This window comes from Apiospora aurea (genome assembly GCF_038362705.1).
Source record: "Apiospora aurea strain CBS 24483 chromosome Unknown utg000005l_segment0_segment0, whole genome shotgun sequence".
Classification (NCBI taxonomy): Eukaryota; Fungi; Ascomycota; class Sordariomycetes; order Amphisphaeriales; family Apiosporaceae; genus Apiospora; species Apiospora aurea.
The window spans coordinates 2969487-2995591 of NW_027117392.1; the positions used below are offsets into that span (position 1 = coordinate 2969487).

The 26105-nt window shown below is 54.2% G+C and overlaps 8 protein-coding genes across 8 annotated transcripts; 4 read left to right on the plus strand and 4 right to left on the minus strand.

Annotated features, from left to right (window-relative positions):
• Positions 1–1420: 1420 nt before the first annotated feature.
• On the plus strand, positions 1421–3632 carry PG986_007465 (uncharacterized protein; the record flags this gene model as incomplete). The annotated part of the gene is given in 3 exon segments (XM_066843687.1): positions 1421–3022; positions 3040–3098; positions 3137–3632. The coding sequence occupies 3 exon segments, from the start codon at positions 1421–1423 to the stop codon at positions 3630–3632; spliced, it is 2157 nt and encodes a 718-aa protein (XP_066699799.1).
• A 1438-nt stretch (positions 3633–5070) lies between these two features.
• Positions 5071–6596, plus strand: PG986_007466 (uncharacterized protein; the record flags this gene model as incomplete). Its single annotated transcript, XM_066843688.1, is given in 3 exon segments — positions 5071–5612; positions 5626–6037; positions 6126–6596. 3 exon segments carry the CDS (start codon positions 5071–5073, stop codon positions 6594–6596), a joined length of 1425 nt encoding a protein of 474 aa, XP_066699800.1.
• Positions 6597–7434: 838 nt separating this feature from the next.
• On the minus strand, positions 7435–9006 carry PG986_007467 (uncharacterized protein; the record flags this gene model as incomplete). The annotated part of the gene is made up of 3 exons (XM_066843689.1): positions 7435–8387; positions 8452–8747; positions 8906–9006. 3 exons carry the CDS (start codon positions 9004–9006, stop codon positions 7435–7437), a joined length of 1350 nt encoding a protein of 449 aa, XP_066699801.1.
• Positions 9007–9893: 887 nt separating this feature from the next.
• PG986_007468 (uncharacterized protein) lies at positions 9894–10079 on the plus strand (the record flags this gene model as incomplete). The annotated part of the gene is made up of 1 exon (XM_066843690.1): positions 9894–10079. The coding sequence occupies one exon, from the start codon at positions 9894–9896 to the stop codon at positions 10077–10079; it is 186 nt and encodes a 61-aa protein (XP_066699802.1).
• A 212-nt stretch (positions 10080–10291) lies between these two features.
• PG986_007469 (uncharacterized protein) lies at positions 10292–11167 on the minus strand (the record flags this gene model as incomplete). The annotated part of the gene is made up of 2 exons (XM_066843691.1): positions 10292–10975; positions 11111–11167. The coding sequence occupies 2 exons, from the start codon at positions 11165–11167 to the stop codon at positions 10292–10294; spliced, it is 741 nt and encodes a 246-aa protein (XP_066699803.1).
• Positions 11168–12127: 960 nt separating this feature from the next.
• Positions 12128–15114, minus strand: PG986_007470 (heavy metal tolerance protein; the record flags this gene model as incomplete). Its single annotated transcript, XM_066843692.1, has 3 exons — positions 12128–12416; positions 12481–14639; positions 14719–15114. The coding sequence occupies 3 exons, from the start codon at positions 15112–15114 to the stop codon at positions 12128–12130; spliced, it is 2844 nt and encodes a 947-aa protein (XP_066699804.1).
• Positions 15115–21808: 6694 nt separating this feature from the next.
• PG986_007471 (O-methyltransferase) lies at positions 21809–23306 on the minus strand (the record flags this gene model as incomplete). Its single annotated transcript, XM_066843693.1, has 5 exons — positions 21809–22107; positions 22169–22382; positions 22448–22981; positions 23049–23241; positions 23275–23306. 5 exons carry the CDS (start codon positions 23304–23306, stop codon positions 21809–21811), a joined length of 1272 nt encoding a protein of 423 aa, XP_066699805.1.
• Positions 23307–24601: 1295 nt separating this feature from the next.
• Positions 24602–25199, plus strand: PG986_007472 (uncharacterized protein; the record flags this gene model as incomplete). The annotated part of the gene is made up of 2 exons (XM_066843694.1): positions 24602–24729; positions 24842–25199. The coding sequence occupies 2 exons, from the start codon at positions 24602–24604 to the stop codon at positions 25197–25199; spliced, it is 486 nt and encodes a 161-aa protein (XP_066699806.1).
• Between the last annotated feature and the right edge of the window lie 906 nt (positions 25200–26105).

The window sequence follows — 26105 nt, forward strand, 5'->3', positions numbered from 1 at the left end:
GAACCGTCCTGGACGAGCAGCGAGTCGCTTGTATTGCAACCAGGCCTTTCCCCTCTGTCTATTAAGTAGCCCGACACTTGTAGATGGAAGAAGCCACGCAGGGATGAATTGTAACCGGATTTCTGATGTCTGACCGGAACCCGGCACCGTATCGTGGTATCGGTATGCACGTTGACACGGATGGAGTGATTGATGGTGGTGAGTTTTTGTTCTACTACTAGTGAGGAGAGAGGCCCGCACCAGGATGAGCCTACCTTACCTACCTTGCCTATTCAGGTACTCGTAGCCCGTACAGCACGGTACAGCGCCTCCCCCTGCCTTATTTGGTAAAGACTCCAAACACTTTCGAGACGTCGCGAGCGAAGGAAATAGACAGATTGACAGAATGCTGCACCAAACCCCCAGAGTCGTTGACCACACGCACGTACTAGGACACAATCCCCAAATCCGATGAGCTGATGCGCGTGCGACAATACCGGGACGGTCTGTCAGAGGTCTACCTGCTGTAGGCATGCATCAAATACACGTACAGAGTCGGAGTCAGAGTCCAATCCAGCCAGAGGGTCAAGCCGTCCTGGTAGGACCCTCTTTCCTGTCTTCTGGCCGTCTGTCCACCCACCCCAGGCTGGGGTTGGGGTTGGAGAAAGCAGGACTGGGACGGGGGTGTGCTTGCATTGCATCGCCACTCTTAGCAACGCCGTCCCTGCTCTGGCTGGGGCTTTCACTGTTCTGGGACTAGGCTCCGAGGCCCGCGTATGTAGAGTTGGTATGGGGGCAGGGGGGTGAGGGCAACCGACCGGAAACCTGGACGCCCTAGGTTAACCATGCTCCCAGACAGGCCGTGCCGCAGATACTGTACACCTGGGCTTGTGAAGTCAAGCTCATTCGATCACTGCTCTTCACTAAAACCCTTCTCGTCCCCCCCCCAAAAGATCTCTGGGCGCCCAGACGCCATCCCCCCCGCTGATTCTGACTACCTACCACGATACGCAAATTACCCGGATCCCCTTCGAGACCTCAACGAAATACAATCGAAAGTCGCCAACAACCGGTCGCATTCAATCGAACACTGCATTCCCAGGCTAACTGGTCGCTGCATCAATTATTTATCAATCGCCGATCACCGCTGTGGCGCGAAAGAGAAGGAGAGCAACGGCCCGGGGACTCGATAACGAACACGCTCGACGCCGACGACCTGCCGACGACCGTTTACTCGACACTTTAACCGCTGGCGACAACACCCCGACACAAAGCCCCGATTCAAAATCCCGACGTCATCTGAACAAGGCCACATACTGCGATCAATGCAGTTATCCCGCGCATAGGGACACTCTATTCCATGGCGGCTGCCTCAAGATAGCGTCTTTGCCGCTCGATCATCGTCGCGTAGCGGCTGGCCGCTCAGGTCTCTCGCCTCAAGATGGAGGCGCGGCAGTTCTTTCCCTCGGCAACGAGCTCTGCTTCGATACCGAGGATCACTGGATGCTCAAGCTTCTCTTTGCCGGCAAACGGCATCTTGTTGCTGGGAGACGGCCAGACCCTGACTTTGTCCTCAGACACCGTCTTCCAACCGGCATGCCAGGCGCCCATCGCGCATCCCGCCATCATCACCAATGGCGGCATCACTACTGACCAGACATCCACGAGCGACCCCCAGGTCGCAGACCTCCGGGATCCCTTTTACGCGTCTACCTTCCCACAATGCTATGCGCTGGCAGCGACCACTGTCATTGCCTATACTCTTGTTATCATGCTTCTCGTTGCGCCACGGTCCTTTCTAGATGGTGGAGTTGTCGTGCTGGGAAAGCGTGGTTTCACCAGCCCGAATAACGGGATCAGTATCGGAGGCCGTCCCTGGTTGCAAAAAGTCGCGGCTCTCAGCGTCGCCGTGTCCCTCACGATCGCGACGGTGGATACTTTTCGTGTGGCCGAGGACCAATACAAAATCGGGAATGCAAACGCCGAGGAACTACAACGCTTGGTCGCCGAGGGCACGCAACTTAAAATCATTCGCATCATTTCCGACACCTTTCTCTGGCTGGCTCAGGCTCAGACTTTGATCCGTCTCTTCCCCCGCCAACGGGAGAAGGTCATCATTAAATGGACTGCCTTCGCCCTCATCACCTTGGACGTGATATTCGGGGCGCTGAACAGCTTCCAGTACACTGGCCCCGGAAACACCAGACCACGCAGTTTCACCGACGCCGTGCCCGCTCTGAACTACCTCTTCCAGCTTTCGCTGGGACTGTTATACGCTGCGTGGGTTATTTACTACTCTCTTATGAAAAAGAGATACGCGTTCTACCACCCGTTGATGAAGAACATTTCCTTGATGGCCATGCTATCCATTCTGGCGGTTATTGTCCCCGTCGTTTTCTTCATCTTGGACATATCCAAATCCGAATTCACCGCATGGGGTGACTACGTCAGATGGGTTGGAGCGGCGGCGGCAAGTGTGATTGTATGGGAGTGGGTGGAGCGTATCGAAGCACTGGAACGGGAAGAAAAGAAGGATGGAATCTTGGGTCGGGAGGTTTTTGACGGCGATGAGATGATTGATTTGCCGTCGTCCGAATACTCGTGGCCTCGACGAAGAAAGGCGAAAAAAGGAGACGACGACGATGGCGGGGAGAGTGGGACAGGCAATACCGGATCAAGCCCGCCACCCAGCGAACGGAGCAATGTGTGGCCAGCAAAGTCTTCCATTGTAAGCCGATATAGGTCCAAAAATGCCACTACTACGGCCACCCAAAGCCCAAGGACGGGAAACCCGGCTGCGACCGCTGCCCGATCAGCGGCCCGTTTCTTGCAGCCACCATTATGGCCCTCCAGGCCACCCCCTGCCGTTACGCCCGTCAGCAGGACGGACACCGCCAGTGCCGACAGTACGGTCTACGCCGTAAGGTACCAGCCTGTGTCCGACACAACGTCCCGAACACCAACTGAGGGTCTAGGGCGGGCCATGTCAAGGACAAGCAGCAATGCGTCGAATGCTGAGGCTGGCCAGGAAGGAGGTGGACCGGTAGAAAACACGCCCAGGTCAAGAGAGGCTTCGCCCGAACGGAGTCGCGCGGTGCCGGAGACGCGACAAAGAGAAAGTCGGGCTGGCTGGGCCGCTATCACGCATCTAATGAAGTCCCCGGACCAACGCAAATCGACCTCCGGCTGAAGTGGTTCCGCACACACAACGGCCGACGGCCCCACAGCGGGACTATGATGAGGTCAATCGGTGGGATATTAGAGGACGTATGGAAGATTTTGCGGCGACCCAGGCCGAGCGGATCCGGGAGAGAATGCGGCCAACTCCTGATACCGAGAGCCTACCAGTGACAGTCATTCCTGCGCCACCGCGGCGAGGGGCTGCACTCGCGCAGCTACTCGAGGAAGATGAACCCCAAGCATCACCGATTTCGAAATCACACCTCACAGCAGAGAACAGTGCGGCAGCGCCTGCTCGTGGTGCAGCAAGCAGGGCAAGCCCCCTGCCTAGCCCGGCGCTCCGGCACGACACACTGCAGCTGAGGCCCCGACGGCGGGAGACGGTGTCGACACCAGGTGAAGGATTGTCGCCGACGTCAGGGATGTCCAGGCGTCCAGTTGATGACATTCTGACCACACCGCGCCGTGAATAGGTCATGTCGATGTTTGAGTTCCAATTCAGCGAGGCGCTTGGGTCATTAGAGTCACTTCAGAGCATTGCAGCGGTGCATTTTAAGGGGTTTCACGGATTGCATACATATATATCTATTACATATATATATATATACCTTTACGGATTACGGATCACACGATATCGAACGGTCTACAAAAATGGGAAAGGAAGGAGTTTGCGATTAGTCGGGCACATGACAGTATATACGGGCGTTTTTAACGAGGTTCATGCCTTGAGCCAAGACGTCTTGGGCTCGATTGTATATATCTATATAATATTTACGTTGCCGGTTGTGGCGATGGGCCAGGCGGCGTTTGTGACGGCTGGTCATACGGATCGAGGGATTATCTACTTGAGCGACACAGGCTGCTGCCGCCGTGTCATGGGATTGATAGCCAGCCAAGCAACTGATGAATCTGAAAAAAAAAGATACCCATTTGGAAGACCAATCGGTAGGGAGCTTTCCCCACGGGCTGCCCAGAATGCAAAAGGTACTACTACAGGCGCGCAGATGACTTTCAAAGGGATGGGATGCACGGATGTCACGGTTCGGCTTTAAACAAAGCGTTGTTGGCGGGACCGGGCCCCCTATTTTCGCATATAGTAAGTAGTGGATAGGGTAGCGGGATGGACGGGCACCAATCAAGTCCCTTTTGGGTTTGATTGTCGTTTACTTGTATGCTCTGCCACGCCTGGAGCGAGGAGCCAGAGGACGGACGAGAGATAGTATGCGCAGTATGGTGCGAGCGAGTGCCTGAACCAGGAAATAGGAGCAAACACTGCGGTCTTGATGAAGTAGGTTCTGAGAAGTGAAAATGCATGGATGGATGGATATTATCAAGGATGTTAGTTAGCAAGGAGGCTGGCCAAGACCGACCGCCTGATTGGAATGGAATTGTCGCGTGCTAAAGCGTGTGGTGGTAGGAGCGAACGGGCAGAGCAGGAATCCCCATTATTACCTACCTACAGTACATGTACTTTCTTGCCAGCAACACCAATTGGACAAATCATCAACCCAATCCCTTCTCATTTATTTCTTGTCTTTTTTTTTCTCTCTCCCTCGCTCCTTACCATTGAGCAAAACAAAAGTGCCGTACAAGAAACTCTCCTTTGGGGTCCTGGTCCGATCAGAGCAGACAGACTGGTTCCGATTGACGCTTCCAAGCGCTTCTAAGCCCGGTCATACTCATCTTTTTCTTTTTTTTTTCTTTTTTTTTCTCTATCTTACTGTGTCTCAGCACCATCTGAACAGGGTCCATTCCATCCCGCCGGCTGTGCCCCAACTCCGACTCTTTGTGTGCCCTGCCACTTTAAGTCCTTCCGTGTCAACCTTCTCTCGGACGAAACCTTGAGAGCGCCAGATTCGAGTCTGCGTTGCCCCCCCTCTCTTTCTCTCTCCTTTTGGACCTTCGCACAACATGGCCGGAGCCGAACCCTTTCCGGCCTTCAACTCGTCCGCCGACCAGCCCTACACGGCCTCCAACGACAACAATGCCCGTCGACGCAGAAAATCCAGCGCCCTGGGCCAGGACATCCGCGCCGGCGACACTGGCGCGCCTAGCCTAGCCACCGGCCTCGCCGGCAACCCCTCCCCGCCCTCGTCCTCGTCCTCGTCCTCGTCCTCCTCGGCCCTCTTCAACGAAAACGCCGACAAGGCTGCCTCGGCCGCCGGCACCAAGAAGTTCTCCAAGCGCAGGAAGGCCCGCACCCTTGTGCGCCGCTGCAAGCACTACGCCCTCAAGCACACCTGGGCCGGCCCTCTGGCCCTCCTCCTCGCCTTCCTCCTCGCCTACGCCGTCAACCCGACCGAATCCAACCCTGCCGCCCGCTTCATCTTCCTCTCCTACAAGCTGCCGCTCGAGGCCGATGCCGAGCCAGACACGCCACCCCAATATGCTAAGGGGCTGTGGGACATCGCCTTTGTGACCTTCTACGCCATCGTGCTGTCCTTCACCCGCGAGTTCATCATGCAGGAGCTGCTGCGCCCTCGCGCGCTACTGCGGCCTGCACTCCAAGGGCAAGCAGCACCGCTTCATGGAGCAGATGTACACGGCCATTTACTTTGGCGTCCTGGGCCCCGTCGGCATGTACGTCATGAGCCGCACCCCCGTTTGGTACTTCAACACGCGCGGCATGTACGAGAACTTCCCCCACAAGACCCACGAGGCCGTTTTCAAGTTCTACTATCTGTTCCAGGCCGCCTACTGGGCCCAGCAGGCCATCGTGCTGCTCCTCGGCCTCGAGAAGCGCCGTAAGGACTTCAAGGAGTTGGTCGGCCATCACATCGTCAGTCTGGCTCTGATCGCCCTGAGCTACCGTTTCCATTTCACCTACATGGGTCTCGCGGTCTACATTACCCACGACATCAGTGACTTCTTCCTCGCCGTAAGTTCTGTCCCCCCCTGTACCTTTCTCTTCTCGGGGAAGAATTGGTGCCACGAAATTACACAAGCTCACATGCGTTGTACTACAGACCTCCAAGACTATGAACTACCTTGACAGCATTTTCATGGGACCCTACTTTGCCCTTTTCATGGGCATGTGGATCTACCTTCGCCACTATCTGAACCTCAAGATCCTCTTCTCGCTCTTCACCGAATTCCGCACCGTGGGCCCTTACGAGATGGACTGGGAGGCAGGGCAGTTCAAGTGCCTGCTCTCTAACGTCATCACGGGCACTCTGCTGGCCTCGCTGCAGGCCCTCAACCTCTTCTGGCTCTTCTTCATCATCCGCATCGCGTACCGCTTTGCGTTCGCCGGTGTCGCCAAGGACGACCGCTCTGACGGCGACGACTCCGAAGAGGAGGAACCGGCAAGCCTGAAGGAGAAGGATGAAGCCACGCCCTTGCTCGACGACGGCAACGGCGCTGCCAATGGAGCTCCCAAGGCGCGGGCTAACGGATCCGGTGCCTCGCCCAACAACAAGAAGAAGGCTTCTCGATAGAGAGGCGTAGCTGCTACTACTGCTGCCTATCAGATCGCTTGCTCCATATAGGAAGGGATTTGTTGGCTTTTCCCCCGAACCATTCTGTTGAAGATGTATATACGACGGGGCCTTTCTCTAGCATTGTGGCGTTCACTTTATTTCAGTACGCTTCAACCCCTCATTGGAACGTATGGGAAATGGGGAGGGGGGAAGAAGCTTGAAGAGGTCAAAAATACGGAGTTCATTCGCTACCAATAGACATTTGTTGCGGAATGGAGTCTAGAGAGCAGAAATGAAAGGCAAGGCATCCGCTGTTGCAATAAGCATTCGGCTTTGCAAGGAAGAAGAAGAAAAAGAAAGCAATCACGACAGATGCACGGACGAAAGGATGATGACCATACTCTCAAAACGACCCGCGATGTGAGCATCTATCTATCTGTGTATAGGGTAAAGGGGAGAACGGGGCTTCATTGCAGCTCCCTTATTCGCCCCCCTTTCATGCATTTACATGGAGGATATATACATATATAGTTAATATCTAATGAAAAACATTAAAATAAGGGACGAAGGTCTGCTTAGGTAAAAGCTTCGAAGCGAACCCTTGCCACCCTCTCGAACAGTACTGGCATTTGGAGCCGAGAAGGGGGAGACGGCTTTGCTTCAATGGACTGACCGAGCTTTTTAGCTTTATTTTTTTTTCAATTTTTTTTTTCATATCTAACACATTACTTGTTTACGCGTTTAAAACGACCCAAGCCACATGGTATGACAATATCCTTGCATTCCTGGGGAGATCATTCATGGTCCAGCAGTCGCAAGACATTACATCACCACAATCAATCGACTCACGACGGGCTTATTTCCTCGAAGCCTTGGACAGACCCTTCACACCCTCCCGCATGGCCTTGAGATGGCTCCAGTCGTAGCTATCCTCGCCGAGCGACCACGCGAAAATGCCGCCGAGGCCGCGCGCCGCCACGATCTCTTTGAACTTGCGCTGCATCAGGGGAACCGTGTCGAGGGTCCAGAACAGCTCGTTGGATGCGTCCCACCACCATTGTCCGCCGGCGACCTCATCTGTCTTGGACTCCTTGAGAGCCGACACGAACGAGGCGCCGATCTGGGGTCCTGTGCAAGTGCCGAAGCCGGCCTGGCAGCCCGCACCACAGTGCGCAGGGGTTGAGCCGCAGAAACCGTACTGGCTGCAGCAGCCGGCGTCCGCAAGACCTTGACAAGTGAAGGCCGTGCCGGTGCCGCAGGATTGGTCCTTGGAAGTGGTCAGGTTGGTGGGCGGCGGGGGCGGGCTCACATTGGCCTTCTCGAAAGTGATGGCGCCGCTGGTGCCAAGGTCGGAGCCGTCGGTGGCGTTCTCGGCAAGCAGGATGGGGCAGCCGATGGGTCCGCCGGAGCAGTCGACGCCCTTGGCCGTCTGGAAGTACTTGGCGTAGAAGGCGAGGCCCAGGTTGAGCTTGGCGGCGGGACAGCCGAGCGCGAGGTAGGCGTCGACGGCCTTGAGAGAGCCTTGCAAGTCGGTGTGGTGGGCCGTGGCGTTGTCGCGCCGATTCATGAGGTCGTAGGCCATGACATTGACCATGTCGACGGCAGCGAAGATGGCGGGCGCGTGCTCTGGCGTGTAAGCGATCATGTCCACGGCTTTCCCGGGCACGGCGATGGAGAGGGCCCTCGGCTTGATGGCGTCCTTGATTTCCTGGAGCAGCAGCGGGTACGTTGTGATCTCGTCCACCTTGTCCGAGTTGGGAATCTGCTTGTAGTCGGCACCGTTGCCTCCGGGGTACTCCCAGTCGATATCTGCAAGTATGTGTAAGCTGGGTCGCCTGTGGAAGAAGATATCGGCGAAGGCGGAAACACGCACCAATGAAGTCAAAGCCAAGCTTGGTGGCCATTGCCGCGATGTTGCGGGCGTACTGCTTCCGAGAGGCCTCCGTCTTGGCCCCAGCGCCAAAGCCGTTGGTGTCTCCCCAGCCGCCGAGGGCGACGCCGACCTGAGTGCCGTTGTCGAACATGGCGCGGACCTTGGAGACGTCCATGAATGGCTTGTACTCCTCTGTCATGTTAGGGGTGGCGAACAGCGACGAGTTGGCAAAAGACATGACGACGTGTGTGATGCCGGCAGTCACGTCGTGGGACGGTAGGATGGCCGTGTGGTATCTAACAACCCATCACGTGTAAGTAGCGAAGCAGATGTCAATATACCTACCTCTCATCCCCTGGAGAGGGAGAGAGAGAAGGAAAAGGAAAAGGAAAAGGAAAAGGAAAAGAGGAGCGCCAAAGAATGGTGTATATCAGAACATGACGGAGAGTCTTACTGGTCAAAGTACACCATATTGCGCAGCGGCTGAGGGCAACCGGCCTCAGCAGCGGCCCCGACGGCGACCATGCCAGCTAAGACAGAGCCGGATACCTTCATGGCGATGTTGATGGTTAGCTGGCTGGCTGGCAGGCTGGCTCGTACAGGTGAGACTGGAAAGCCAAACAAATTGGACAGAAGAAAGTATCCGAGAGATAGGAGGGAGCGTGGCGTGTAGGTAGACGAGCAAAGGAATGGACGGCTGGATGTTTGCCTTGAGTTGGGTGTGTTGAGAAAGAGGGAGACCCAAATTTTCCAGGAGAAGATGTCCAGTTCATATATGCCTACCTAGGTATACAAACGGCAGACAGCATGGGTGCATGTAACCATCAACCTGACATTTGATGCCCTTCCTTTCCTTCCTTGGACGGGACCAGGTCCTCGGGTCCCGGGGCCAGGATTGGCGTTTGCAGCTGTAGCTGTAGCTGTAGCTGTAGCTGTAGCTGTAGTTGTACTTGGCTTGATATATTAGAGTTCGTTCGTGATTGCTTTCACTTAGAGTTTGACCAGGATACCACGTCTTCCTTGTCGCTTCCCTCCTGCGCCTTCCCTCTCCCGTTCTCTCTCTCTCTCTCTCTCGGGCAATCGGCTGTTCAATGCCACAGGAAGGAGCACGGACAGTACTATGGATGCATGTTGGATGTTGCCTGCAGTGAGGAGCAGGTTGACCGCATTCCCGAATCCTTTGAGTCCGTCCTTGGAGCGGCAAATAGATTGACTGCGACTACATGTACGCAGGTACAAGTACGGTTGCATGTCATGCCCGGAAGTGTGCATGTACAAGTACTGTAGTGTTGTTGGTTTTGGGAAATTGCGCGGCCACTTACGCCTTCTCGACCTAGCGCTTCGAGTCAGTTCGATGTTGGTCGGTAGACGGTAGACGGTAGACGGTGGACAGGGGTGGGTTGCATTCCCAAATTGCGACCACCATCTTGCATCAGTGCATCATGCCAGACTTTGGGTTGACTCGCGCCAAGAAGAAGAAGAAGAAGAAGAAGAGGAAGAACAGCACCACCCAGCAAATGGGAATTATAAGACGAAGATCCTGGGATGACAGCCGCATAACGCCCCTCGGGGCCAAGGAAAACGCCAAGAACAAAGTGGCCACTATAGCAATTTCACGCACCATGTAACGAGAGGCTACCTGCATGAGTTTGCCATAGCTCCTCAGGGGGCTACAAACGGAAGTTGCCTGGGAACGGTCTCCCCGTGCAGCATCGTGCCCTCTTGCTCTCATCCATTATCTCATTCTGCATCGCCAATAGACACACATACAATGTCAGGACAGGCAGACGATCGAATCCCCGGTCTTGTCTGCAAAACACACCCAGTATGAATGACTGCCTTACCAGCTCTCCAGGCAACCCCATTGCCGACCATCTTGGGCCTGTACCTTGTCCCCAGACGCCGGGCCTGCTGCAGGTAACCCGGTAGGGAACCCCGTGTTTGCCAAGCTTCCAATCTCGGCAATCGCCATCCACGACGACGGCGAGCCGGGGACCACCTCCCACCTTCCGACCGCGACCTCGCCCCCTACTCTCAAGACGCCCTGAACCCGGCTCCCAATCTTGACCATGACGCCCCTGGCCCCTCCTCCGCCCGCCCGCCCCTCGTCGTGATGCCGCAGCACCCACCCCGCCGAAGCCGCGCCCGGCCCGGGCTCTTCGTCGAGCCAGCACTCCTCGTAGGCCTGCATCCGCCCCGTGTCCGGGTTGACCATCCGGCCCGACTCGATCGTCTCGCCGGGCTGCGGGCTGGGGACCATATCCCCCTCGTCCACGACGGCCTCGGCGTCCCGGTGGCGCGAGTCGACCCAATGCCGGAACACCGAGTGCGGCGGCGATGCGGCCGCATCGTGGCTCGACGTGCCCGCGAACGCCCAGTCCAGCCGGCTCGGGTCCCGGATGACGGCGCTGCCCGCCGCCGCCTCCTCCTTGGTGGGAATGGGGATCCGCAGCCGGACGTCGGCGAAGTGCCGCTTGGGCGACGTGAGCACGATGGTCGAGGTGTTCTCCACCGGGAATGTATCCTACATAGCGGCGGAAGGGAGCGAGTAAGATCAGTATGCATGCAGGTCTAAGTCGAGACCGACCAACGGACCCAGTAGAACATGAGGGGGAGGGGCGGCGGGGTAATGGTAGGCAGCAACGTGTCGCAAACTTACACCCCATTTGATGTACTTCCGTACGGATACAGACGGTTTGTTCTCCTCGTGCGACATGATGGGATTCGGCGATATCAAAAGTCCCTACACCGCGATGTGTTGAGTGGAAGGGCCAATTAGTAGTTAGTGGGTGGGAGGTGGCGGCTCGGCTGACAAGCAGTTTCCAGTTAGAGAGGAGTGCCACATTTATGTACGACTAGGCACAGCCAGCCGGTAAGTAGGTACCTACATTGTGAAGTACGCATTAATAAAGCTCTTATTCATCGCTTATCGTACGTATGTATAACAGTATTTTATGCACGGCTTCTTCATAATAGTTATACGATTGTATAAGTGATATATTCATCATTGCATATTCGTCGCTCACAATATTGCTCGCTGCCCGTGGCCTCATTGCCCCATTTTGCTTCTCTTGCAAATCAAGTGATCCGTCCTTGGACCAGGATCTCATTTGTATCTATTATGCTACACAACATCTTCGTGCATATCATTGACTCATCAACACGTCGTGGCAAGAAAAAAAAGATGAAGAAAGAGAAAGGGGGAAAAAAAAGACAAGACGGACCCGCGCTGGGATCCGCCTGCAACTGTTCGCCCACTCATCCTCGCAAGACTCCCCTGTAGTAGTAGTAGTAATGCCAGATGCAACACTCAAAAAAGAGGTTTGGTATCGTCCGCAGAAAAGAGAAAGAAAGAAGGATCCATAATGCCGCCAAAGAGATCTGCCCGTCTCTGGATTTTTTTTTAAATTAAAAAAGAAAGCCGTACCCAACCAAGCAACGCCGTTCCTATGCAAGTGAGATTATCGAGGACGTCTTTGGTAGTGTCCAAGTTTTGGTGTGTGGAAATGAGGAGAAATATAGGAGCCCCCGGGTGTGTTGCGTGTGCGTGCCCGATTCTGTAAGCACCCTAGACAAGCAATGAAAGGGGGCAGCCCCCCGAGGAACAGGGCGGGCCAGGTCAGAATTAGTGACTCAGTATATGTATGCTGCGCCGTCCAAAGAAACAAGTTCGGTGTTATTTGGTATTAAGCCGAGGCCAAGGAACCAGGCCCGACTCGTCGGATGAGCTCGATGAGTCTTCCTCACGTCGCGTGGGCTGCGAGGCCCGGCGTGCAAGCTTTTGCGCCTTGAGCGTAGCATTGCGCGCATCTTCAGCTGCTCTCGCGGCCTTGGCCTGCTTGTTCCACATGGAGGCGTAGATCTCATTCCTGCCTATCAGCTCTTCGTGCGTGCCCCTCTCGGCAATCACCCCGTTCTTCATAACGAGGATCTGGTCACAATGGGTAATGGTGGAGAGTCGATGCCTGCAAAGAAATGGAGTTAGTCTGACAAGTATTCCAATCGGTAGGGCCCGGAATCAATACGTACGCAATGATCAGAAGCGTTCGGCCCTCCCCGATCTTGGACAGCCGTCCTTGAATCTCCTGCTCCGTGTGGGTGTCGAGGGCTGAGGTGGCTTCATCGAGCATGATGATCTTGGGGTTCTTCAGTAGAGTTCGTGCGATGGCTACACGTTGCTTCTCTCCGCCGCTTAGGCGAAGCCCGCGCTCCCCAACTTTGGTGTAGTAGCCATCGGGGAAGGACATGATTCTGTCATGGATGCTAGCAGCTCGGCACGCCGCAACGATTTGCTCCTCGGTGGCTTCCTGATTGGCGTATCTGAGGTTATACAGCAATGTTTCGTTGAACAGAATTGGGTCTTGTGGGACTACTCCTATGTGTCGTCGCACGGAATCGATTGTAAGATCCTTGACATCATCGCCGTCGATCTTGATGGCGCCATAGTCGCAGTTGAAGTACCGATACATCAAGCGGAACAGGGTCGATTTCCCTCCGCCCGACTCCCCTACAAGCGCCGTGGTCGTGCCAGGCTGGCACCTGAATGACAGCTCCCTCAGAGCTGGTCGACGTTGGTCATAGGCAAATGCAACCTTCTGGAACTCAACGAGACCATCGCAAGTATCGAGCTTGGCCGCGCCGGGACGGTCCACCACCGTCGGCTGTTGCTTGAATAACTCCAGGAGGCGTTCACCCGAAATCATGGCCTGCTGGACCGTCCGGTAAAACGTCCCAAAGTAGTTGAGAGGGCCTTGGAGCTGGTTTAGGTAAGTCATCAAGGACACGAAATCGCCCACTTGCCGTTGACCAAGGCTGACTTGGTAAGCCCCGAGCAACATGGCGACGAGCATTCCAGCCATGAAAACTAGAGACTGCACCACATTCATAGTGGATGAGCTCCATTGGACTCTTGCCTCGGCCGCCTGGAAGGTATCGATGGCCTGTTTGTAGCGCTTGAACTCGAAGTCTTCAGCGTTGAAATACTTGACCGTCTCGTATGAGACAATTGAGTCATTCTTTACAGCCTCTTCCTCTCTATCCGCGTTGGACATCAGCCGGCGCTGGTCCGCGGTTGTCTGGGCCATGCGAATCGTGAGGAACAGGTAGTAGAAGGTAATGATGCAAACAAGCACCATATATACGCTGTCGAACTTCACATAGAAGTAAGTGATGGCCAGTAGCAAGTCCACGAGTACAGGAAACACCTGGAATGTGACCTGCTCGAGGAACTGGTTGATCGACTGGCCTTTGTTGAGGGCCGATAGCACCTCGCCAGTTCTCTTGCCCAGATGAAAATCCAGGCTAAGGGAATGGACGTGTTCAAAGGCCGAGGTGGTAAGTGCTCGGTACGTGTGCTGTGAAACGGGGATCCAAAGTAGCGAGCGAACAGAGCCAAGTAAGCCCGAGGTTCCCTGCAGGAGCTTGAACAGAATCAAGAGGCCCAGTGACTTCCACGGCATCTCCAGCGACTCGCCATGCTTCAGATTATCACCAGACAGCTGCGTGGTAACTATCCCGATTTGCATCGGAACCAAGATGTTGACGATGCGCTGAAGGATCAAGATGATGAAACAGATGACCACAATGAGCTGGATCCGGAAGTGGTTGGTCGGCCACATGTAAGGAAAGAACACAGAGTAGCCCCGGAGATACTCAACCCAGGTGGTATGAGGTAGCTTCTCGGGACGGTAAAACCCGGCATCTTCGTCGACAGTCGGCGCTGATGTTTCCGTAGTGCCATCATCCGTGTTGACCGAGTCAGTCTGGCCGTACTGGCGGTGATTGGCGGCATATCCATTCGTAGAGTGGTCTAGCAGAGGGGAGCTCTCGTCTGGGCCCGATTCGTAGTCGTCGTGCAACCTTCGCCGTTCTGCATATCGTTGCAGAACGTTTTGGCCGCAATACAGAGAGACCAGCCCTGCAATCAGAACCACGCGCGATGCGGACAAGCTGAGGTCAACGACGTCCCAACCGTTTGGGCCCGTTTCCAGCGTATATTTACTACGGTCGAGACTGACCATGACTTTATGTTCTCCCATGAGAATGACCATGTCGCAGACAAAAATAACCAGGTCACCGACAAGAGCGAGGCACCAGACCACAAAGTGCACCGATACAGGGCTGACTTTCCAGTCGAAGAGTGTTATACACAAGTACAGCCAGAGAAAAGCCGAGCCGAGAATGAAGACCTGCAAAGCTATGTCAGCAAAACCCGTGAGAACCCGGAGATGGCAGCAGCCTCGTGCACACGGTTGAAGGTGAACATACCGTCTTGGCTTGTCCACACCACCAGCCGTGGTCGCCAGCCGCGTTGCGATGGTAGAGCGCCCTTATAGCCACGTTTGTCCCCATGACAAAGAACGTCATTGTCGCAAAGATGGTGGCATACTGGAAGTAGCCCTTGGACCATGAACTATGGTGTTCGCACTCTTCCTCCTGCTCTCCCTCTTCTCGTTTGCGCTTCGAAACGGGGAGTGGCTTGCCACCAGGGCCCTTGGTGCTCGTGTCGTCGGCATTTTTTCTGGGCAGGGCTTTGATGATGCTGGCGGTACAGCCTATGACCAGGAAGGCGATGAGGAGGACTGCTGGGTACGCATACTGGAAGACGCGCCTCAGAATCTCTATAGGCTCTTCGCTGGGGTTCACCAGTACGGGCGATTCCATGGTGGTCTTTTGATGCAGGTCAGCAACCTAGCAGACTCGGCACGAGCAGGGCGAATGAACGTACAGGACGTGTTACACAACAGGACTAATAGGTATAAACTTACTTTTTCAGTTGCAGGACAACCCCAAGCTGGTCATCTCCTCGAGCACTCGTCACCAAGGAAAAACTACCAGATGGGCGGATCAACAAAACAATGCCAGTGATCTCTCAAAGATCGCAAGAGCTTGTGAGCCTAGAGAAAGAGTCAAAATCAACAATCATTCGCTTTGGGCCCAGTCGAGAGAGAGAGAGAGAGAAATCCCGGGCAGAGCGTCTGGTGGGGCAGGGTCACCAGACGGTGTTAGTGGCAACAGCCACACCCTTGGTCGGACTGACTCGGGACTAGAGTAGGAACAAATGCTCACCTCGAGGCAGGGATCGACAGGATCTCGGTCGTGGTGTAGTGGTGAGTTGAGATGAACCAAGGCCTGCTTCTGCGGCTGGCCGACAAAGATCCGGGCGAGAGGACGGGTTCCAAGAAGTAAGGTCGTAAAAGATCGAAGGGATCTTGAAGAGAAACAAGCGGACGGTTGCAACAGAATCAACAACTAATTATGTAAGTTCGAGTGGAGTACGGAGCGCCCCTGCCTGAGCCAACTAGAACGGGCAGTATAGCACCCAACAGGGAGAGCCTCTGAGCCTCTGGCCTTCGGGGCTAAATTCGACGAGGGACCAATGCTTTGCTAGAAAAGGTCCCGACCATCGAGGTTTGAGTTGACAAGCGACGATGGAGAGCTGGTGGGCTACTAATAGTGGGACGGCCGACTTCCAGCCGCGTGTCGCCTAAGCCCAAAAGCACTTCGTATCCAACCGAGCAGCAGCCGGGGCCGTGACTTGATGCTTGATGATGATGAATGACTTTGAACTCCCGTCTTGGTCTTGGACCTGGGTCTGAGTTTGCGATGTATGTGCGAAGAAGATGCACAGGTAGCTAAGGTTGGTAGGGGTGCGAGACCGAGGAACCAAGTGGTGTGGGAGTAATAAATGTATGTACGTATGCATGTCTGTCTGTCTGTCTGTCTGTCTGTCTGTCTGTCTGTCTGTCAAGGACCCCGCGTCTAGTTGCTCTCCAGATGCTTGGTCGACGTGGGTGGGATCCGGGAAAACGAGCCCTTTTCTTCCTTTCCCTTGCCTTGTCAGATGGATGTGATGGGTGTGAGCGAGCGGGAATCATCACACAATAGACAGTAACCGATCCGGACAGGCGCTGCGACAAGAAAACCCACGCATCAAACTGAAGTGAGAAATGACAGCTTGAAAGCGCCGGGATATGCAGGCCCGATACCCAATGGTGTGTTGCAAGTCGACTCGCCGACCAAACAATGGCATCCGGTTTGTCGTGGAGGCTTCACCGGCTGGCCAAACGGCTTTCCGCCAGTACACCGCCTGCGGCCTTGCCTTTCGCGATCCTGGGCTAGCAAGCGCGCCCATGCATGAGGCACGAGTCCTGGGGCAGGGATGGTACAGGAAAGGTATCCAGGGTACTTCGAGGTTGACGGGGTGGGCTGCTGGGGGGGCTTGCTGGGCTTGCTGGGCGTGCTGGGCTTGATGGGGGGGGCTGGACGGTCTCGACTCGACGTTTGCTGTTGGTGGTGGGTTCGATGGTGGGGTTTGGGCCCGACTCCGATTGCGATTGCTGGTTGGGGAGGGGGAAACTGCAGAGGCACTGCAGAGAGGGACTGCGCTCCTAGTATGGGAGATCGACGAAGACGTGTTTGACCCAGCGGACGGCAATCGATCACCAAATATAGACATCCGGCATCGAAACATGGACAGTGTCAACAGCGGCCTAGCTCCAACAAAGATCTCGAGCCGGCTGCTGCCATGGCCGGGTCTTCCCATCCTGACATGGCTGCTTGCAGTGCAGTGCACGATCTATTGCCGCCGTGGTGTGACACAGGCAAGATGCTGTGCAACAGCGAAACCGTTGCTGCTGGTGGATGCTGGCTTACGTATGTCAGCCAACCCCCAAACACCCGATTGCAAGGCCGATTTTACAAGGGAGGGCATATAATCTAGCAGGACGTTGGCACCATGTGCCGGCCCTGTCGAATCCAGGTCGGAGCTTGAGGCGTCTCAAGTTCGCTTCGATAATAAGACTTCCCTATTCGCTCTCACCCATCGATGCCTATCTGGTGGTCCTCTGGTCCGCTTGCGACCTGTAGCAACCATCAATGGTTGGCCAGGGACGTATACATGATATATATATACATGCTTATATGCATCAGTACTGAGCTTGGCCTGGTTTGTCAGACTCCGGCTTGATGAATAAACGCGATGCTCCTCGAACGAGTCGGGGAGTAGGAGGTAGGGGGAAAAGCCACAAAACGAAGACGACATTTTGTGGCCAGGCAGACTGACAGGTCGACCCAAAGACTCCTCTGAGCCAAGGCCGTTTCTCCAGCTATACTTCGGCTCCATCGAGCTGCTTACCCACATTGGTGGTTGAGGCTGCAGGGGCTCACGCCGGTAGTGGTGGTGGGAAGTAGAAAATGCACCGGCCAGAATACCAGCCAACCTGGGCCGACTCCAGTATGTACTTCTGGACAAATTCCTTGCCCGCTTCTGCATCGCACTTGTCCACACACATCACGCATTCTCGTCCCGAATACCGTCAGCAGACATACGGATTTCATGTCCTGATTCGTCTCTGCACTCAGCTATTGACCGACACACGCACACACACACCCATCCATAGAGATAGAGCATGATAAAATTGCCAGCATGGTAGAGACCGGTCTGGAAGTGGATCGGCACCCTTCAATAGAAAACCATGCCCGTTGCCTACTTTACGACCAGCATCATCAGTTTGACTTGCCATAGTCGGCTACCGATCCTCCTCTCGAAGAATCATAACGCCGTATCTCCAGCCGCGATTTTGCAACCTGCGTTTTTTCTTCTTTCTTCCATGTCTGCAAGCCAGCTCAACAACGTGGCATACATACAGTATGCAGATCATGCTTCTGCAGGAATTGACTTTGCTTAGCATGCCCTACAGCTGCTGCTAAGCAAATCCCGGGCGAGACCTTCTGTCGATTCATCAGCGTTGGGTATTGATGCAGAAAGCAGCACACCATCCATGTCACGCATTACTTGACCGTCTCTTTCCCCTTCTCCGGGCCCTCTGTTCACTGGTCCAGACGTCACCGCCCCAGTTGATCCAGAAGAAGCAGTCTGGCCTGAGTGGGGAGGCGTTTTGACGCAGCTGCAGAACGCTCCTGAGTGCGTTACATATGCATGATCCGCAGGATCATGTGAAGATGGTCTGCATGCTCCGGTACTCAGGGAGGCAGTTGTGGCATTGCCCAAATGGCAGAAGGGAAACCCCGTTGTGTCACCAGGTTGGCAACAAGGCTGATCCGTCTGCATCTTGCTTCTGTGCCCCATGGGGCAGCGGAGAATCAGCTCTCGGCGCCAGAACGGGGTACATAGATTGGCGCAGATATGCGATGCTGCTTCTCGGCCACTCGTGGGCCCCTGTGCAACATGGCAGCCAGAGCTGACGTGCGGCTATAGCTTCTCTGGCTCTGCCAGTCACTTGGGCAGGACTGGAAGAAACCTATTGCCTGCCACCAACCCAGACGGGGCGAGCAGCTTAGGGTATCAGATGGCCAATTTTGACTCCCAGGAGACATACTTGATGACCGTGTCGGCGCTCAACGAGAGTCGCACAAGCCCCTCGCTGCCCAAAGAGAGTCTGCCTGGGCATCATGTTGAGACTGAGGCCCGGCGACAGCTGTCTTGGAGGAGAAGCCGCACGACTCGTGAGCTGTCTCTGGCTTTGGTGTCCGGATATCTACCAGACCACCTACCTGTCCTCAAGCCGTACATTATGGATATGAGTTGTTGATGCATATCTGATGATGTGTTGGTAGCAATGGTTCACGACCAAACCTGCTCTAATGTGCGGCATGGAGGTGGGCAGTGAAGTGCATACTGGATAACATGATAGAGATTGATATATCAACTGGACCAGCCTGTGTTGCTGGAGACGGATACATCGAACCTCAGGGGTGGATTTGACAGAAATACGATGCACTGCCAGTGGTTAACGGCGGTGTCCCAAAGGGAGTCCATCGTCATCGTAGCTAACATGTACTCAGCTCATTACCTACATGTAGGCATGTAAGTATGTAGGCAGACCATATGCCAATGTATGCCGAGTTGCGTTGGTTGGTCGGGCTTGTGGTGTTCTCCGCCAAAGCTGGTGTACTCCGGCGTGGTGGTCGTTTTCCGGTGAGAATCACGAAACTTGGTATCTCCCGAGATTGATGTGAAATAGAATCAGCTACATATCCATCATGCAATGCAGCTCAACACGAAGAGCCGAGTGCGGATGGTAGGGTGCTGGCAGAATGCAAAGCGGCACCTGCACTTTTCATGCCTTCCATTTGATGGAAAGAACAGCAACAGGTGGGCAGCTACTTGTCAAAGTAAGTACGTAAGTACATCAAGATATCATTGATGTAGGTGGATAGATATGTAGGTGGATAGATACATGTGTGTGGATTCCGTGTACGGCCGCATACATATGTAGACTCCGAATCTATCAGGTGTCATTTCATTGGGAACTGGGACGTGGAATGGACGGGGCACGCATCCTCCCCAGCATACGCTCTCCTACCTACATTCACGTTGGACAGAGTGTACAATGTAGGTAGGTAGGCACAGTTGATCCTGCACAGCAAACCCGAACGCCGAAAACACCGAGGGATATCACCACATGGACAAACCGCCATACATACACTCTTACGGCACCGATGTACGTCATGCGGCTCGACTTTATGGACGTGGGCGTCTAGGCCCTGGAACCCCCACGAAAAGGCGACAGGAGGGTTCTTTGCCTACTTTCCCCTCATCCGCTTCGAGCAGGTTGCAGATGCAGGTAAGTTCGTCTAGCCAGCTCTCCTTCTCCAGATCTTTCGAGATCGTGCCGTTAGGTCTTGTAGATCGCATGATAGGCATGTTCGGCCGGCCTGTTCTGGCCCATCGCGCAGATACAGATCCCCGCCCAGCTCCAGCCTCCAGTACCTAGTGTTGCATCAAATGTGGCCCAACTCGCTTGGTCACAGGGCTCAACAACCCTGGGTTCTGATGCGTGAGGGCTGCTGAAGCCATATCCGGTAACCGGCCAGACTACCCCAGCCGTTGAACCCTATACATGTCGAGACATCAATTCGTCTGGTCGCTTGCATCTCCGGCTTGCTGCACATGTTACTTGGCGGTACGAGATGGCCGCAATTCTCCGCCTGGTGACAAAAAGCAACAACGAGTGGCTGCCAAAAAACCCAACCCCGACTTACATGAAACCAATCGCTATTACGAGATAGCATACCGCCCAGCAGGTAATGTCATCTCGGCCTTGGGATGAACCCCCCCTCTCCTGACGATCGGGGTTGTACATCCGCCCATACAGGTGACCCGACCTACGCCCATCATAAAACTCGGATGAGTGTTACTCAAGCATGGGGTCAACCGGCCCGCGGAAGTCTACCGCGGCTGGCCGCTGCGGAGAGAGCCCGGGGGAGAAACCCGGCGGGATGCAACACAAGATGCTGTAAGATTCCTTGACGGGAAACGGCCAGCAGGCATATCTTTCGCATCAGCCATCGGCCGAAGAAGATGCAACCAGCCAGACAACAAGGTTGTCGTCACAATCATCGTGCCTATTCGGGAAACTCGGCTCGATCCCGAGCTCTGGCTATTGGTCCCATGGTGCATGCAAAGTGATACAATATATGGCCCCGTCCAGCTGCTATACAAACTCTGGCTCCCCCGGATTTGCTCCCGGCAACCCGTTTTTTGGAGTCCGGCTCCGTGGTGGTGCTGATTGGATGCCATATCCCACCAGCCAAATGTCACACTTTGTGTCCGGCTTGCACTTCGGACACCCTTTTTGGTGCTGTCGATAAGCGAAGGACGGCATTTGCGCGCGAGGTGCTTTTTTTGTTTAATTTCCAGAGGCCAGTCGCAAACCCCGTCATGCCACTCTACAGTCTCAAATCATGACAAAGATATCATACAAGCTGTGTACATCTTGTGGTTCTTGATCCACGGCGAAGAGTTGAATAATGAATCAGGGGAAACCACGCTTCGCGGCTCATCGATTGTCTGCCTGATGCCAGTACCTAATGCAAAGCTAGGCGGCCTGAAGCAGGTCTTACCTTGGCCAACGCAGAGTCTTGCCACTCATATATTCCTCGCTCCCCAGCCGCTGCTTCGGCGATGCGCTGCCCTTCAGCACCTGGTTGTTAGTCCAGGAATGTCTGACCATTGCCTTCCCGGTTACAGATTTATGACGAGGCTATGATGGCCACCTAGAAGTAGCAGATGCTCAGTAATGTCAATATGTTGAATCAACAACATGACGGCCTCGTATTTTCGCGTCGAAATGGGGATAAGCGAAAAATCAATAATATGCATTGGCTGTAGCTATATGCGGCTTGCCTCACCATTTCGATTAACGCCGGATCACTTCCGAAAGCCATGGATCAAACGAGGCGCTGATCGAGCGGACTACGGACACCCCCCCCCAGTTCAACCGAACGTCTGGTGGTCTCTGATGTGGTGTATGCGTGTGATCATCTGCCACCCCGGCTTTTACTTGACAAGCTATGTACTACCACACAGGAGGCGTTCTACTAAGGTAAAAAGTCAAGGATCCCATTCTGCTTCGATGAACCACAATTGACTTCTGGTAGGCTTCCAGGCTCTAAGAAACTTGTATCTCGGATCTGCGCTTCGGAACAAGTCCTTCCAGTCGTCGAGCTCTCGTTCCCCAGAGTTTGTCACGGTAAGCATTACGATATCCAGTGTTCGAATACGCCTCTCGTTCACGTAGGACAGCGTTCCCGGTTCCGGGAGCATCCCATCGTTGATGAGAATCCTGGCCCCTTTTCTCAAGGCAGGCACAAGTGATTGGAGTATCTTGATCGAGTACTTGTCGGTGAAACCTATACGAGTTAGATCAGGAAAGTATTGTAGCAGTGCCCACCAATTCGGTGGTATACCTACTATGGAACACGTGGCGAAAGAGGTACGCCTCAGCTACTACAGGCTGCACGTCAAAGAAGTTGTGGATGGTGAGCTCTACCCAGTTCCGCAAGCTCTGGGGCACACTACCTAGAGTTTCGGCACTCCTCATGCCCTTTCTGTCTTGGACAACGAACTTGAGCCTGGGGAAAGCCTCGGCAATGGCCACAGAGACGTATCCCATGTTCCCTCCCATCTATCGTGGGTATTATTCAGCAGCTGAACGAGGGCAGTCGAAGAAGACTTGCCAGCAGTACTCACATCAACTACAGTAGCATCTCCTAAGTTAGCCCATGGATAACCATCCACAACACCATGTGAGATCTCCGTCCCTTCGCTTGACCCATGAGACTCAATGGCGCGGCTGTACCGCATGCCGCACCCCTTATCGAGCTGCAGGAAGTTGTAGAATGGCAAGTCTTGACTGTAGGCTATATTGACACCAGTCTCACTAGGCTCATGGCTCCCTGGCCATCTCTTCAAGGCGTTCACGACGTTGGCAAAGGCAGGAAAGAGGTCGCCAGTCAGGAAGCCGACCCAGGCATTGGACTTGGGGTTGGTGGCGAGCAGGCGCGATAACTGCGTATGAGCTACCGTGCCTTTCTGGGGCTCGCAAAACACCTGATTGGTCATGGCATGGCGAAGCAGGATCAGGAGCTGGAATGGCAGTATAGTTTTCCCTGTGCATTCTTTGATATTGGCCGATAGCTCATCGAATGTGATGGAACCATTCATGGGAACAGCCTCCGCGATCTTGAATTCCCAGACGGCCTGCAGACTTAACTGGTCCGTAGACTACAGCGGGTGTTATGGTAAGCCTTGGTTGGATCCTTTGCGTCAGATGGGCATATCATAGACTTACCCCCCAAGCCAGCACCCTCAAGCTCTCTCGTGGGCCCAGAACTATGTCATGCAGCTCTCGCGTGGCTTTGGTGAGCTCCGCACGAGCTTCAAATGGCTCGTTGCCATTAGGAGAAACCGGCAGGTCGGCAAGCTCGTCGACACTGAGCGATGGAGCATCCGGTCCTTTCGACGCCAGAAAGTCGGTGAGGAGCCTTGTCTTTTCCGAAATCAGAGCGGACAGCTACTCCATCCGCTCAATGGAGGAGGGAGAAGACATGATGAAGCGAGGTAGGTGAGATGATCCCTGAAAAGCAAGTACGATATGCAGCAGCAGAAGCCACCCAGGCAGCACTTATACTCGTCCCATCACACCGCCCGCCCTCTGTCGACTAGAGAGCTTGCTCCCATAGCCCAATATCCCTTAGATCGCAGCAGTGGCAAGGGTTTGCCACGAAGCTATCGTGGTAGTAGGGGTGACAGCATGGCAGGTCTCAGCGCAAGGCACAAGGCTTGAATCACACCGACGGGGTCGCTTGGGATCACTCGTCCAATGAGCAGCATGGCTTGAATGCAAGGCGTCGCAATGGCCAGTTCAGCTGATCATATATGCAAACCGGAGTGGTGTGCTATTGCAAGATCTGTCCTGAGATTATGCAGAGAGCCTTACATGACTTCAAGGGTGAACGAAGTAAACATCTAGTTAGGGAGGGAGGGAGGGAGAGAGAGGGAATCAATCATCAAGGGATGAATGAATACGAACGCATTTTCAGTTCCTTAACCTACCTTGGCCAGCCCTGCCGGTCGGTGTAAGAGGACACTGAGTAGGTAGGCATGCTAGGTAGATCCTTCCACTATTCGAGGTGCACATTAATACCTAGTCTTCCGTCGACCACAGCGACAGCGGCAGCGATAGTGATAACGACAGCGACAGCGATAGCGATAACGATAGCGATAGCGATAATAATAATAATAGCGATAACGATAATAATAATAATAATAATAATTAATATTAAATAAATAAATTAATTAATAAATTAATAATTAAATAAACCGCTATATACTTTATTAAGTAAATATATAAAGTTTTTTAAATATAAAAGGCACGTTTAATATATAATGCCCCATTATTTACCCACTCCCCTATCAGCCTTGCCTCCGACCTTCCCTGAATTCCTGGGGAAAGGCAACAAGCTCCCTCAGCCTCGCAACATCGCTCTCCGTTGACCACGACGACTTGGTTTCCCACGTACAATCCGTCAATCGCCTTCGTTTCTGTTGACATGAGGTTCCCATAATGACCAGCGTGCTCACGAAAACTCCCGTAATCTAAGTCCAAGTCCAATTCGTCGCCCATAACGCCCACTGCGCGCGCTCTTGCCTGCCCCCAAGAGCTGGCCTTCTGTCGCCTCGTCTCGTCCTTGACATGCAAACGGGCGAAAGGCACCACCACTACCATCACACGGGTCTTTCCCATTCCGTCTGACGACAAGGAACTCCGATTGGCACGGGATTCTGCAGAGAGGGACAAGTAGGACTCGGAGACGCCCTTCGTGTCGGTCCATTGAATAAATCATGTCGCCCCCACCAACCACCCCCGTCAAGGTGCCAGCATCGGCAGCCACTTACACGCCGGCCACACTAGACCCGGACCTGCGATCCCAGATCAACGCGCTGTTGCTAAGAGAGGGACACGTCGAGAAGTAAGTCGATTCATCTACTCTCTCAACATACGCGACGCAACGAACAATCGGAAGAAGAGAAAGAAGGAGTAGAATGCATGGCACAATACTGACCGTCTTACCCTGCTTCTAGGATCCAGGAAGAGCTCCTCCACAGCCTGCACGCCCATCCCTCCAACTGGCCTTCGACGATACAGGCACATGCGATCTCGCTGCTGCGCTCGGGGGAGGCGACTACGTTCCCCGCGCTGATCCGCCGCGTCATGGACGATGTACGCCACGACACACAGGCCAAAGCCGCCGCTGCCGAGGATGGCAAGAATGGGGGAGTCAACGGCACCGCGACGAATGGAAACAACAAGAAGGCAGTCAACGGCGCGGCGGCCGACGCCAACAACCTCGCGATACCCGCCACCGTCGTGGATGACGTTCTTCGCGTCGCGCGGGAACGGCTAGAGGCCGTGTGCGAGGTCGAAGAGGATACTATTTAGGCAGTAGAATCCTCACAAGGGAAAGAACCTTCGAAAGTGGGAGGGTCGTCAAAGAAAGAAGCACCGAAGAAGAAAGCACCAAAGAAAGCAGAACCTCCAAAGCAGAAATGGAGGGCAGGAGGGTCGGGTAAAGCTAAGCCTGCTCCTAAGAAGAAGGGGGCTTTTTGAGTCGAACTAGAGGAGGGAAGAGGGAAGGGAGGAAGTGTTCTCAGACCCCCCCCCCGCAGGGTGTACTACATACCTTCCAGTTGGCTGGGGGGTACGGGGGTTTTGTTCAAAGCATGGATTGGAGTTGAGGCGTAGAAGTCATTTTTATCGGCGGCCTCATTGCTGCAGCAGAACGCAACATGTTTGATGATACCGCGTGCCGAGATCGGCCAGAGTCCTTTAGAGAGGTAAAACGAATTAAAATCACCTTCAAAATACCCCTTGGGCATGCTTGGCTTGTCATCTTGATTCGGTGTATGATGTCCGGTGTATGATGTAGCATGCATATCTAGAAGAATAGCTACCAGCACTCCACCGGCCCCAGGTCTGGGCACCTAAAACAATCTTCTACTGCACCGGCCGTGTAAACCATCAACAGTATAGATTCTATTCAAAGGAGACTTATTATCCATCCTAGATTACATAGTCTGTTATTTTATAATTGTGTAGCCTGGAGAGCGCCACTCTCCCATCGACCCTCTTCAGACCAATCTCTTCAATGCCGTGCCTGGTGACCGGTGATCTCAGTCTATATACGTAGGACCCGGGTAGCTACTGGCTCCCTCCCAGAGAATGGCAGTTCTACACTTTTTAGGAGAATTACATTATAAGCTTGAAACGACCATGCATATTAATACGGCAAGGAATTGCAACTCGATAACTACTTAGATAGAATAGATCTAGACTAGATCTGTCACT